Genomic DNA, 15,452 nt, shown 5'->3' with positions numbered 1-15,452 from the left:
TAGAGAAAATGGCGCGAGTTGAGCGCAAACACGTCTGCTGGGCGTGTCGAATCAAGTCAAGAGCCAGAAATTCTTCGAATTCCGCCGGTTTTCCATGCCAATGAATGGTTACCACAGCAAATATGGCGATTACTCGAATATTTTTCGTCCTCAGGGAGCACAAAAATCAAGCGATGGAAATTTTGCACTCGACAATCATCAACTGGCTGATCATTTTTGAACAAGACAAGTCGAAAAGAGAATATTTGAGGAAGTGAGCAATCAACTTTGTTGTTTTGGTCATCTGGTGCAGCGCATCCAGTTTATTCTGAGCGTGATAGGTGTCGGTGTGGTCGCCAGGTTCCCCTGCCGGACGATAGTGTAGCCGGTGACAACAGTCATGTCGTTGGACAGCGTCCCGAAGGAGCTGAGGAATCTTAGAGCATGTCTTCTGTGCTCAATGGTCAAGGTACGTGTGCTAAAACAAGGAGCTCCACTGCTTCAGGTATTGCGCTATGCAGTATGCAGCTTTAGTTTATTTGCGGATGGCCACCTAGAGCTAAGGCCCACTCGATTCGCAGCACACATGTACTAACAAACAACTATCATTCTTTCACTATCCACTTCAGTTCATTTGGTACATCATTCTCTTGACCCACTATCCAACTCACTTCACAAACTAGTGCCAGCAGGATCATCGTGTCTACTGCTATCTGTATTTTACTCTCGCCCAGTGGAAGTTCAGGGCTCACAGTAGGCATGCAGGATCGACAAAAGCGTCGTGCGAGGGCGGGTTTGGTGCACGTGAGTCGCGTGACCCCGGGAGAGTACCGATCGTGTACATCCCACGCATCCAAAACAGAACAGAGAAGAGAAAGAACCTGAGTTGTACTTGTAGCCTTTTCTCGTAGTTTTAGAGCCGATGTTCGCGATATTTTGGAGGAGAAGGCGAAACGCAACCTGTGCTAGTCCCAGTAAAAACAACATGCCATGTTCGACCAAAAGCTGATCCTACAATGAGCGATCGTGATGATTCCACAGGTAAGAAGACACACAAACGAGTCAGAGCTCGCCAGGCAGTTAACGCCGAGAACATGATGATACCACACGGAGCTGGTGATCGGATGGAGGTGATCGGGACCAGCAAATCCACCGGGCGTTTGTCGAGGGCCACTGAAGACCAGGTTTCCCAGGGTGCCAGTTCCTCCATGATGGCGAAATGCGCTGCCACAAGAACTCCAGCGAGAATGAAAGCACAGCAACCAACGCCGCGGGCGAACTGAGGAGAGAACACTGAACAATCTGTGCACAATGATTTTCTCTTCGACGGCACGCGTTGCTGTTCTGCTGCATGCATGCGTTTTTCTTGTTGTTTGATCTTCACACATTTTCGCGCAAGCGGTTGCGCGCCGCTGGGACTCGGGGTTACTAAAATCAGTACAGAGCATCTCCCCCTTGGTCGATTTGGACAATCTATGGCTCAAAATTTTCAGGAGACCCTGGCAAAGAAATTTACCGAGACGTTTTTGGATACTCCTTTCGAATGCTGTACTATATCTCACGAAGTTTACGCATATGCTCTGGCATACCCGTGTGAGTAATGAAAATTTGTTTCGGTAAATCTTTTGGAACACCTGTCATCTGTGCCTGGGCCAAGTCCCAACTTCGTAGAACCTGGCTGAAGTGCTGCTAACTCCTTCAAACACCCCCTACTTCGAGCAAAAATGCGACGAAATGCTGACTGCTGATTGGCCAAGCTGGCATTTTGGAGCACGTGCACCGCCCCCATCTAATCGACGCTTTTCTACGCAACTGTGAGCCCTGAAGTTGAGGGAATGCCTCTGTGACGTCGCTAAATATTTTTTTGAACTAGTATAGTGACTACAGGTTGAGTGTGCTCATTTTCATGGGGTTGGTACAATATCAATCCCTTACTTAGTCTTTGCTATAGATGTGTGACGTAATAGTGACATATTGGTGATGTCATATGTCTGGCCAAGCCAGGGTCCAGCAACCTTTCACTATTGTGACACCGTACGCCTTCGGCAAAGCTCAGGAGCGAGACAGAGAGAGAGAGAGAGAGACAGAGAGAGAGAGAGAGAGAGAGAGAGAGAGAGAGAGAGAGAGAGAGAGAGAGAGAGAGAGAGAGAGAGAGAGAGAGAGAGAGAGACAGCCGTGCCTTCTCCTGATTGTACGACTCCCTGATATGCACCTATGCCTATGTGCGGAATAGTTCACAGTTCGCATGAGACTCAGTACATGTACACACACAACAATGATAGAATCCAGTCCATTTTTGCCATTCCTCAGAGTTTTGAAAAGACGAAAACTCTGAAAACAGCAAAGAAGGACTTGGTTGTGGCATTGCGGTGTGATCATTGTAGATCTACCTGGAATCGTTTGTGCCCACTTTAGTTCACGAATTGCGAGGGCAGACCATTTTGCGCCTGCAAACGTTTGCGACTACAGTCCATTTCAAAACTATAGACGCGTGAACTCATACGTACGAGTCGTACGTACTGTAGCGCACAACAGCCGTGAGTTTTGCATGAGTGTTTTCTGGTTTTCAGATGTGTTTTTCAGGTTTTTCTTCGTCGCCGCGGGAAATACAAAAGATGCAAAACACGAAAAGTCGCAAATGAAAAGGTGTGAGGAAAGTCTCAAAAGAAATGAAAGTCTCAAATGAGTCTTCTTCTTGTTTGCATTTTCTGAGTGCCTGACTGTAATGGCTTCCAAGGCCCGTAAGAATCTCAGTGATGCCGAGAAAGATATGATTAGTCGTGTTCATTGTTTCTTCGAACAAGAGCTGGATTTTGATTGACGCTTGAGTATCCGAAATCCTCGTCGTCGAACTCACCTTGCAACTGGCGTGAGTGAAACCACTGTCACTCGTTGTGTCAGGCGAAGGGAACAGGGATGCTCAAATCAAATCAAATTAATTATCATCCCTACTGTATTTCACCCAACAAGATCCAAAACATGCAGAAAAGAAGAGAAAAAAAGGCAGGAGGCGTGATGGGATTCGAATGCCCCACACTTGTACTGAAAATCACGGATCGAAACCACGAGGCTACCAGGACCCGTACAAAAATGCACCCGCGATGGTCTGGGCTCAGCACTGTCTCAGCAGGAGCAAACATCTGAAACAAACTGGTCAAACCCTTAAAACAAACTGGTCAAACCCTTCAAAACAGAAATTACTTGTAAAACCGGAAAACCTGGCCTAAAAATAAACTTCAATTGTAGCGAAAACAAAGTATATAGCCAGAATTGTGAAGCGATGCAGAGACGGAATCTGGAGAAAAACTAAAAATATTTAAATAAATCCCATCGAATTTTGCAAAACACTACGCGTCTATAGTTCTGAAATGGACTGTAGAGTCAATTTGATGATTGACTCGAGTCTACAGTTCCGCGCCCCCTTACTTTCGCGATTTCACACCCATCGCGAAAATCGCGGACGTTTCAGGATCACAGAGGTTTCTGGGCTTACAGTATATGTACTGTATATGTGCTTTCTATGTTCATCCATTTTAGATATAGATGCCAGTGAAATCTGGCTTCATTGCTACCCATGCGACCAGCGTACTGTGAACCGGGGAGCGCTTGCGTCGGCTTTAGTTCGCCCTGTGCGTGCACAGGCCAATTTGCACCTGGAAATGTTTGCGACTGGAGTCAATTTCATTAGTTGTATCAGTACAGTTCTTTGCTGGCTTACTTTTGCTGTTTCATACGCATCGTGAAAATTGAGAACGTCCCAGATCGCAACGGTTTCCGATTTACAGTATCACAGCATTCGAATGCAGGTGACCATGCATGCTCGGGTACAACTGGCAATTCACCAATTGTACCCCCGAGGTCATTGTTCACAAGGTTGACTATGTGTCTTCTCAGAGTTAGAAGTGCTGTTTTCTCTGTTCTAAGTTGTTCTCTAGCATGCACAGGCCCCAGAAATGATATTCGCATGGGGGATACTTATGCATTTTGTGTTACTTATGGGGCCTCGAAGTTCAGAAAATTGCGTTTTTTTTTACTTTGAAGTGGCCATAAGTTCAACAAAAATAGTTGCAAAATGCACAAGTACCCTATATATATAGGGCCTATGCATTCTAGAGAACAATTTAGAACAGAAAAAACAGCTCTTCTTTTGTAAAAGATTTTTCATGGTCAACGTGGTTCGTGCTACCTTAAAAAAAATCTCACCAGCAAGAGAAGACGTATGCTGACTTCACTTCTCCTGCTTGTTGCTCGTCCCTTCACTTGCAGACTTTTGATCAGTTTGAAAACGATGGCTGCGACAATTGCGAGCAGCTTCTCGGCTTCCGTAACAACGCCGCCATGATCCAGGAATGTACAAGTAGCAGCTTCGACGGGTAAGTGGCACGTTTTGCTTGTGATTGCTCTGCTTGATGATGTGTATGGCCTGCTGGAGCCGAAAGTTGCAGGAAACCGAGGCGTAATGTGTACATGTACCTGGAAGTGATTCCGAAACAGTTATGTTGTGGTGCCTCAAGCTGCAGGCAGAAAATCAAAACATTTAATGTTTTGTCTCCTGATTCATCAGCACAGCACAGGGAACTGGGGGCAAACCTGATTGTTAAGCTGTGTTCACAACTGGCGCGTGGACGCGGTACGCTTGCGGTTCATGCGTGTCCAAACGCGCGCTCAGCCTTTCACAAAAAAACAGCAATCCGAGTCGTATCTAACGCGTGCGACACCTTCGAGTACTAAGTTTTGGACCCCGCCAGTGAAAGTGACTGGCATGTACGCTGGTATGCGCCTGATACGCGCTGAAAATTCCAACATGTTGGAATTTCCATTTCGGCGCGTTTCCGTACGCATGGCGCCCCAAAAGCCAGCAAAAATACGCACAAACGCGTGGTTTCACGCGTACACGCGCCAGTTGTGAACACAGCTTTAGAGTGGTACAGCGTAGGTCCATCATTCTATTCCAGTCTTAAAATACTGTCGGGTGCCGAAGAACTATGAGCCAGAGAACTAACTGGCTAGAATTTTACCAGATACCGGATACCCGTAGGCACAGGTTGGCTCAACTATATAGCAATGTCTAGTTTCGACATGAAAAATAAGAACGGTGTAGGCTAGGACTCTGAACCCCTGTTCTTTGGCACCAGCCAGTACTGTATGCCGCGCTGAAGTTCAGCCTTCTGGCAATTTAGTTGAGGTAGCTTTCATTGGAATTGCCACTGAGAAAACCGTATCAATGAGCACCGGGTGTTGCGTCATTCCTATCACTCCTGGCTGTAAAACTCTGCTGCTGAGCATGGCTCGCGCTGTTCGGCACTCTGGATTTCAGTTGCTCAGACTATAATATTGCTACTGAGTTTCTGTCACTTTCAAGGGTAGCTTCAGATGCTCGTACTGTCGTGGACATGGAAATCCAGTCGATTGACCGGGGCCGGCACCCTCAGCGCATACAGAACGCTGCGTGCAGTGCACATGTTGATCCGATGCGACCAACGCGCTACAGCGCATAAATGCATGTGTGTACCGCTTATCCACCGCTGCATGGCCAGCGCCCTGGGGCCGCTAGACATGCGGCCGGATTTCTACGTCCACTGCAGTAGTAGACTGGAGTTGGGATGTAGCAGAACTTGCGTACGCGTACAATGCTTTGCTTGTCTGGTATGCAAGCGGTTAAGTACATACACTGATTTGCGCAGAGATGGAACAAAGCAGCAGTGTCATTTGTGCGTGTTTTATGACGAATGCTAAAACTGCTCAATGCCCAATAAGTGCAGTCTGTAGACGCCGGCGCTTGTTATGGTTTGGACATGTCATTCGTGAAGGGCAGGACGCTGTGTCCTACAAAGCCCTTCACATGGCAATGAATATAACAGATATAAAGAAGCCCAGAGGTCGCCCAGTGACCAGATGGGTAGACAACATTAGGAATGACCTTTTACTTCTCAATATGTCTCTTTTGGAAGCGGAGCAACTTGCCTCAGACAGAACGCACTGGCTCGACGTTGTCGACAGATGCATGACCCTCATTTGATTTTTCATATGAGCTATATGCGTGCTGTATTATTATTATTATTATTATTATTATTATTATGACGAGTGTGCATTTTCCATGTTTTGCCTGGCTTTGTTCCGTGTAGAGTTGTGTCAATGGTCAGCCCCTTGGACAGCTGGGTAGCGAAATGGCAGCGTATCCGTAAGGACTGTTATTAATACCGTATTATCTCCGTTATAGACCTTATTCGATAACGTGATTTTTGGACTCGCCTACGTGAAACGAGTGGCAAGAAAGGCCCAGTTCGTAAAAGGGAGGAGTAAAATACCAGTATTTTTCTACTCCTATGTTCCCACGCCGAGTCCACTGTGCACTGAGTACAGGTCTCTTGCCACTCCCTGGTTCCTGGGACCCCGGTTCACGTGATTGTGACGTTTATCGAATAAGGTCTATAAGGCCTGGGCTTTTATTTTTCCGACCAGTCCGGGCCCTGGGCTTATATTAGAGACTTCTACTAGACACTGGGCTTATAATTGTTCATCCATCTGGTTGTGCCATTTTTGGCAAGGAAAGATGAGAAGTGAAACGACTATTGTAGCACTAGAAAAAATAGAACAGAATATAGAACAAGGACAATGGAAGCGGACTACGGATGAAGCTACAATGAGGTAAGAGGTAGGACACACTGATGACAGATGTCACCACAACAAATACATAATCGTAATGTTTGTCTACACACACATTGTATCGTCACACTACACACACTGTCATATTGTCACACCTCCCCCTGGTGACATCACGTCAACAGTTAACTACGGTAACGAACAGGAGGAACGAGACCAGCACGGTTACGAAGACGATGACCACCAACTTGAAGTGGTTGGGCTGGTACATCAGAATCAGAATCACTAGTATCATCAAACTCAGGCACACTCATGCTTGACGGTTTAATCAGATCAATGTTGACAGTCTTCACAGAATGTCGACCGTTAGTGTCTCGTACAATTGCAACAGTTGATGGAGACACAACACTGTCAACTGTCCACCCGGCTTCATACGGCGCTGTTCGCTTCTGGCGGCGATCTCCCTGCCGCAACATCACCGGGGAACCAACACTGTAGGGGTTCACACACTCAACAGGCTGAACAAAGTCAGCAGAGGGCTCAGGACAACTCGCTTTCCAAATAGTCCCGCGCGACAGCCGCTTTACTGCACAAGCTATCGACCCATGCACTGGGGGACATGTCATAACGTTCATCGTCCACGATCAAGCCATGAGGAACCCAGCCACACATGGCCTCACTAGGAGAAACACCAAGCGCAGAATGGGGACGAATACGATAATAATACAACGATACGTTCAAAGCGCACACCGAATCATCAGATTCTTGCACGGTCTTGCGAATCAAATTCAGCAATGGCCGGTTGAAACGCTCGATACCACCTTGACTTTGCGGATGACGCTCTGCACCATGTCGCACTTCAACACCAAATGCATCATACAGAGACGTAACTACTTGATTAACAAATTCTGTGCCATTATCACAACGCACAACTGCTGGGACACCCCAGCGGGAACATACATCAACAAACGCAGCTGCTACAGACTGATCAGCATGGCGAACCAATGGGACAACCTCGACCCACTTGGGGGAACATATCAGTACAAACAAGAACACAATGATAACGGTGGCTCCTATTCGGGCCCAATCCAAGGGTATCAAGCTGCACTACATTCCACGGACCAGACAGAATAACAGGACGTGTTGGCTCATTAACAGGCCCACGCTTAGAATTAGCAGCAGCACACACATCACACAACTGAATCAACAACTGACAAACAACGGCCATATTCGGAAAATAACAACTAACACGCAACAGCTTAGCCGCATGAGCTCCGTGTATCTCATCGTCATGCTCGACGAGCCATCCATTGCTGATCCGGGAGTCCACTTCTTGCTGGAACAACTTCTCCTGGTCATCACTCAATTTCCGGGATACTCCCCAATGCCGCTGCGATGCGTCCGGTAGGTGGCTTGTCATCCTTCCACCTCCACATTGCCTGCCAACACTGATCAGCTGCTAACCACTTAATCTGACCATCCTCGATGGATAGCGTCACATCCTCACCATCTTGCACCACGCTAACATGCCGAGACGGGTGTTGATCTGGCGACTGCACAGCATCGCTCATGACAGACGACACAGGCTCAGGGTCACTGGCGGTTGACGAACCAAACAACACGGACCGCAGATCACCTGACTCCGAGTACTGCAACCTCACGCCACCGACGGCACGGACAATGTCAGATCCAAGCAACAGGTCAGCATTAATATCGGACAGCTCTGGAACAACAAATTTGTGTAGGCGGCAAACTAACGGGTCCATCCAGGCGACGAATCATTAATGGAATCGACCCCAAAATCGGCAGGGCTTCGCCATCCAGGGCGAGGAGCTTCTTCTCCTTCACCGCCGAAACTTTGTTGCAAAGCTTAGCCGCACGCACGAAGCTAGACGACACTAACGTGCGAGCCGACCCGGTGTCCAACATGGCCTCTCCACGGCACCAATCATTCGGCTTTGCCAACTCGACGTCCACATAAATCCTTGGCGGGGGGGGGGGGGGGAGCTTCTGTGGAAACCGCACGCAGGCACTTATCACTCCCACTCTGAGACGTACCAGTAGCCGCTACTCTTTCTACAGCTTTGGCCTCTCGCCACTTCTTCCGTTCAGGGCACGCTGGCTTGGCATGACCAGCCTGGTCACATGGTACATGTACGTTGGTTAATATCTTTTGTTATACCAGTAGCACAAAGTTTCCCACCAGATACCGTGAATGGCGGTTTTGTACTTCCTGGTACAGTCGAATGTCACTTATCCGACCACTTCGGGAATCAGGCATGTTGGTAGGGATATCAGCGAACGCACTGCGCAGCCCATCTGCGCAGGTCAGCCTGGCCCATCTACGCGCGGCCGACAAGAAAACTCATGAACCCTTTCATTTTTTTGCAAAATAAATCGTGCGAAGAAGATGCACGGAATGGCTGAAAACTAGGCTGAGGAAAAGTAGCATCCAGAGACTCTCAAACAAATTCAGGGTCCATCGCTTCTGACAATGGCAGCGAAGACATCAGGGAGCTGATTGCAGCAACTCTCTACCAAGCGCGACGCTGGTTACTCACCTGGGCAGAGCGCTTCCATCGCGCAAGAAATGGCCGCGAGCAAGAAATGCAAGTCCGATTTTGGAACGATCCAACCAGGGTAATCCCTTGAAAATTGGCCTGAACACCTCTCATACTGGTGTTTCACGATGTGCAAACTTTCAGAGAAATCGACCGGGGAGAACGTGGTGAGCTCGTGGGTCCTCCTGTATCGCGTATGATTTGAATGGTCGCGGGGACAGAAGAACAGTAATTTTACGACTCCCAGCGGTGCAAACAGACCGCGGCCATGTTTTCTCTGTCGGCCGCGATCACGTTCAAAAAATCGATGACGCAATGCATGCGCAGAGGCCTGCGCAGTGCGTTCGCTGACATCCCTAATGTTGGGTAACTGGATATATTGGATAACTGATATCATCTTTTATGTGGATATATGGCTGGATTTCACTGATTTATGTACACAATACCCAAATATATTCATGCATATTCATGAATTGCTCCATGTACACATGCATGTTAGCATACTTGACCACATCTACTTCAAGTAAATGCATATTACACCGTATAATAAACACAAAAAAATAGAATTTTACGTTGAGAGTCATAAAATTTCCACTCCCGGGCTTGTCGGATAACCGGCGTGCTCGGATAACTGGCGACCGGATAAGTGACATTCGACTGTACTGTAAAACATGTAATTTTGGGTCATTTATTCAGCCAATGTATCTGTAAAAGACTTCTGGGACCACCTATCTTGGCACCGGATGTGCTGAATATGGATGGAAGAGATACCCAGGTTTCAGAGACCAGCTGCGTTCAAAGACCTTGATAGGGTGATCCCTGAAGTCAGGTTTTGCCTGTGTATCTGGATCATGCTCGATTGTAGCATCCACAGCACAATGCACTGAGCAGTTGCACGGAGCAGTTTTCAGTGGTTCGAATTCACGAAGACACCAAGTGACTAAATTGGCGGCATTGCATTTCTCACCAGCATTGAATACAATGGCGAAAAAGCGCCATATCATCACGAAAAACCGTGTGAGTGATAGAGAATGGGAAATGTTGATACATATTGGATTCAAAAGCCCATTTTCTTGCTATGCTCATCAGTGAATCTTCTGTCGTGGACAATGAAATCCGTTGAGAAGTCAATCGGCCACGGGGCGCTGGCCTTGCAGCCGGGAGCGCTGCTGGCCCATGTTTGCAGTGTGTACGTGAACTACAGTGCGTTTATGCGCTGAGGCAGTAAGGGTGCCGGGCCCCGTTCATTCCACCGGATTTCAAAGTCCACACCAGTACCTTGATTGTTAATACTCAATCATTTGTTATAATGAAAGCTTACAACCCACGACTGTGTGCTGTGCAAGTTTCTCTGGCACTCGTGTTGCAATTGGTGTACAGTGCGTAACTATCGTGTCATTGTGCCTGTGTGCCGGTGCGTATGCGCATGTCGATGTCTGCGCACCTGCCTCCCCTGTGTGTGTTGTGTGTACATGCTGCGTTGTGCGTATACAGGCGAATGTGTGCCAGGTATCTACGCCATATCCGTGAGCGGACGCCTTCCCGAGCACATCATCCAGGAACTCGACGAGGGAAGAAACGTCAAGTACATACCCCGTGACCGCCGGCAAGCAAACTAAATACGTTTTTATATAATCATTATGAATTGAGCAACTTTGAGGGCCTGATATATATATTATGTATAGCTTGCTGTTCACCGCCTAGCCACTGTATGCTTTTATTCTACTCTGCTTGTACATATGCGGTGCTAATTTGGCTGCTGTGTGGTGTGTTGTGATGCCGCTGTCCATTTCTGTAAATACATGTACATGTACGTTTTGTGTTGTCGCTTTTTGTTGCGCTGGTTTGGTGTATCATTCTTGTTTTGTAAGATTTTTTAAGGTTTTTAGTACCCAGCTGCCTGTGTATTTGTACATACCCGTTTCGTTATTATCTTGAATTAGAGGCTATGCCGCAGCCATGCCTCGTGCTCTTGTTCTGTCATGTTTTGATTAGAATTGTTTGTAGCCAAGGAGCATTTGAATTTTGAAAAGTCTATTTTGGGTGCACTTGTCGCTCCCATCTTGACACACATCAGTTGTACATTTGTTCAATGAAGACTGTGGAAAGCCAACCGGCATGTCTGTGTCAAGCTGCTGGTGGAGTGCCGGCTATCTCCTGCTGGCGTGCCACCTCTACTAACTTGTTGATATTGTCACAAATGTGTACTCGCTTTGCGGTACGCGAATTTGGTTCTTCATTTTACAAGGTGACATAGTGTATTTGAATCTAAAGCTCAATTTTCACAAACCCAAGATTAGGCAAGAAGTGTTTTGTCGTGATCTGAAAACACTCTCCTCGATGTCTGCATTGGGTGCTTCACTGGCTATTCTCAGTTACCATGGTTACATGTCTTGCAAGCACGTGGACTTCCATGCAGAATAAACTATTGTTGTATGATTTCGGGTGATAACGTTTGACGTTGGAGCTTAGCCCCTTCGGGCACGGCAGGAAAGTTTTTCTTGTTTGCGAAAACTCGGGTACCAGAGTGAAAAACTTATCAAGACTCTTGCGAAAACCAATCCAGAAAGAATTTTCCAACTTTGACAGAAAAGCACAACACAAGAATTGTACTGCATGCTCATTGCACATTGGTCGTCCAGAGCGGAGGTGCATGGGCCAACTCTGGCCTAGGGAGTTTGGGAGAAACTTATTTTGCAGCACTAGCACTGGGAGAATGTTAAAATAATAGAATTGTTTACTGGTAAGTGCATGCAGTGGTAGCAAGAGACTGGTTATCATGCATGCTTCAACCTGAATAGCATAGTGCCATGGTGGCGATGCATACATGTACTACTGGTAGCTCTCGCACTGCAAACACTATGCAGTGTGCTCGAAACCAGCGCCGCTGTATTCATTCGGTCGCACAGAACTTCACACTGTGTGGTCCATACTCCATACCGTTTGCCACTATGCAATTCTGCTGTACAACACGGAATCCGGACCGTATTCCTTGATATCGCCAAGGCACACCTCCATGGAGAGCATTTCCACAACAGCCAGCGAACAAGGCTCCAGGAACATACCACCTCACCATGATAAACTATGCCTTGGAGCACATCGCAGCCCAGCACCACGAGCAGCATACTAAAATAGTGTCTGCAAGCATCAACAAACCACCGCATGATAAGAAGGGAGGACGTCACCGGCTTCAATAACAAAAATACTATATTTTTGCCCGGCATCACGATACTTTGATAAAATCGTCAGATTTATAAGCTCAAAATGGAAGCAGATATCCAGAACAGTACAATGGTCACACACTTGCAGCATAATGGCATTCAGCTGCTTTGAAACCGGTACCAGCTAGTGCCAGATACATGTATAGAGAAATTTTGATCTTTTCCAAAAAAATATAGATAGCCTGAATAAGGTCACGGTTGCTCAACATAAAAATATTAGGATCAAAACTTTCGGCCAAATAGAACTTTCTATCTATGATAGAATACTATAGTCATGTGACAAAGTGGGTAGGACGGGGATGGGCATGAGAGCTATGAACCGTTGCAAAGCGATCTGCAAGGAGACTACAGTCAGTCATGCAGCAGGAACCAAAACTGAGCACCATTCCGGCGCTCAGGGGCACCGCGGCTGACACCACACAAGTTGAACGCAAGGCCGGGACTTGAAGCCTGGAGGTTGTACAGTACGTATTGGCACGGGCGGCGCACACAAATCCATGTTGGACAGCACACACTCGAGAGGCACAGGATGGCCACCGTGCTCCGTGCCTGATAACAACCGCAAAGGACGCTTTCGATTTCCTGCCTTACTATACGGTTTGCTTGATTTCGTCGATGAACTGCCTGAGTCTGGAATAGAATAAGCCGACTAGGTAGTTCAGCAAAGAGTTCAACTTTTCGCCATTGCCGCGGGTAGTTTGAAATGCTTGTTCCAGGAGCTCGTTTCGGTAACCATCATCACCTGCCATGTAGGCTTTCCAGTATTTCTTCGCAAACCTGCCATTGAAGCTGTCGTCCGCGTCCAGTTTCATGACTTGCTTGTAGTTCTTGACCATTGTAGCGAACGACGACAGCAGGTCCATTTTCTCGTGGAAGCTTTCAAACATGCGGTTGCGAGACGAAAGCCACTGGGTGGCGGCCATCTTGACGGCAAACGAGTACCGTGGACCGCGGTACGTTGAGCTGGGTGGCCGGGCGGCGTGCGGGATCTGGCCTTCAAATATGGCCACTCGTCCGTACAGTGGCTGCACCTCGGTCTCGATGTCCACGTCGTTCGTCATGTCGTCGCCCTCGTGCCCAGTGAACCAGGCCGTCTCACCGTAAGACGTCATGTTCCACTCCGGACTAAGGTAGATTAGCAGTGTCCACTCGTCGTCGCGATTGTTGCGCACATCGCTATGGATACGAGTGTGATCAGTACTGCGCACGACGTTGCAGGCGATATCGTACGGATACCAGGTGTCAATGCCACCGCTCGTGTACTCCACCACCCTCTGTATTATCTTCCAGTACTTGCTCTGGATGAACTTGCCGATGTCAAAGCTTCCGATCCACTGCACGTTGTCGCTGCCTTCGTCGCCGACGCTGTAATCATTGAACGCAAACCCGCCGTAGCGCTTCGCGTACACACGCAGCGCGTCGACATCGCTCTGGTTCAGCAGGTCGTCGAACACAAACACGTTCTTGCTGGTGGTGCGCGTCACGACGTGCTGCGTTTCGTACTGCCGTACGTCCAGGCTGTCCGGCACGCTACGATCGCCGCTCGTCAAGAGGCCGCTCTCTCGACCGTTGCGCGTCTCCTCCTGATAAGCTGCGCGCTCTCGTTCCGCTTCTTCGACGAGAGACGCGTTGGTTGTCCAGCGGATCAAGACCAGATACTGCGCGGTGGCATAGGTCATCGACGGCGGACGGAGCAGGTAGGGTATCGAGGCGTCCCACGCCACCAGGCGACGGAACTTCGGCTGACACGCTGCCACAATCTCCTCGTTCTCATCGTAGAATATGGACTCGCCGTAGTAGTCCGCCTTCCACTTGCCGTACGTGGCATGCAGCACACTCCACACTTCACCCAGCTCGTTCGACACACCGTCGTTCACTAACGTGTCGTCACCGCGACGCAGCGCTAGCATACGGATGTCGTACGGCAGGAGCGGTCGCTGCCAATTGCCAGATACCAGGCCGGTCAGTGACCTGCCAATAACAGTCTTGGCAAACCAGCTGGCATCCACTCGTGACGACCAGGGCATATTCCCGGACGCCTTTCCCTGTTGCACCTCACCACCTGCCTGTCGATCTTCATGTAGAAATTGCCACGATTCCGATATCTGCGGCTCGGCAGCCATGCGAAACAGCTCCAAGCGATTGGCGTCGGCGACGGCATCGAACACCTTTATTGCCTTGCCGCTCGTCGTTGTGTAGGCCATGTCGGCTGCATTCTTACCGGTAGTTGTAGACCGACCGGTGTCGGCGTCGTCGCCAGCACCGCTGCTTACTCCCATGCTGTTTGGACTATCGAATGGATAACTGCGCACATCATCTTGACCTCGACTGACGGACACCAGAGCCAAAAGCATCAGCAGCAGCAGCCACACGGCCAGGTCGACCAGGCAGCGAAGCATTGCGGCTCTGCGAAATGTGTGGATCCGAGGAAAAGACTCCCGTGTATCCGCATTCACAATCTTGCTCGTCGCGCAGCCTCTTGAAGTCTTGTCCAGCAAAACGAGTGCGTGGCAAAAAAAGTATCCTTCAGGCTTCACTTCACTCTTCAGTCAGACTTCAGTTCAGGCTTTTCAGTGTAGCTCATATCATGTGCTAGATGATCCTGCCACCCGGTAGACCATGGTAGACTGGCCATACTAGTAACTAGGCCATACATGCCGCCGCTCTGGCGGCTCGGCGCCCATCGATCGGACGGCTAGGACAGTAGGAGTAGGACTAGGAGTAGGAGGCCTTCTGCAGCAGGTGGTCGGTAGATCTACTGCCAGTACTGGGAGCATGTGCGCTCCCGCCATAAAACCTGGGAAACAGGGCGAAGTAATGCTACTACTTTATCACTCCCTTAGTATTGACTCCCATAGATTTTTACCATACCTAAGCAGTCAAATATTCCTGCATATTTCACTCCTTAGGGCTATTGACCGCTTATATTTGACTCCTTTTTAGCGATTGAACTAGGCCTCGACCAAATATGCTAAAAAAAAGAGCATTATTATGCTCGTCGCATCATCAGGGAAAACGTCCATAATATCAAGATATGCAAAAAGATATGCCAAAATATGCCAAAGTATGCTCGACATAAGCAGAAAGT

General features: G+C 48.4%; 2 protein-coding genes across 2 annotated transcripts; one reads left to right on the top strand and one right to left on the bottom strand.

Annotated features, from left to right (window-relative positions):
- Positions 1-211: 211 nt before the first annotated feature.
- Positions 212-11,256, top strand: LOC135818422 (transcription elongation factor SPT4-like). The gene is made up of 4 exons (XM_065331794.1): positions 212-448; positions 4,246-4,352; positions 6,105-6,160; positions 10,638-11,256. Exons 1-4 carry the CDS (start codon positions 380-382, stop codon positions 10,760-10,762), a joined length of 357 nt encoding a protein of 118 aa, XP_065187866.1. The 5' UTR covers positions 212-379; the 3' UTR covers positions 10,763-11,256.
- A 939-nt stretch (positions 11,257-12,195) lies between these two features.
- LOC135818420 (uncharacterized) lies at positions 12,196-14,888 on the bottom strand. Its single transcript, XM_065331791.1, has one exon. The coding sequence runs from the start codon at positions 14,761-14,763 to the stop codon at positions 12,955-12,957; it is 1,809 nt and encodes a 602-aa protein (XP_065187863.1). The 5' UTR covers positions 14,764-14,888; the 3' UTR covers positions 12,196-12,954.
- Between the last annotated feature and the right edge of the window lie 564 nt (positions 14,889-15,452).

The sequence above is a fragment of the Sycon ciliatum genome, chromosome 5 (assembly GCF_964019385.1).
Source record: "Sycon ciliatum chromosome 5, ocSycCili1.1, whole genome shotgun sequence".
Classification (NCBI taxonomy): domain Eukaryota; kingdom Metazoa; phylum Porifera; class Calcarea; order Leucosolenida; family Sycettidae; genus Sycon; species Sycon ciliatum.
Note: the sequence above shows the minus strand (reverse complement) of the source record. Positions and strands in the feature narration are given on the sequence as shown.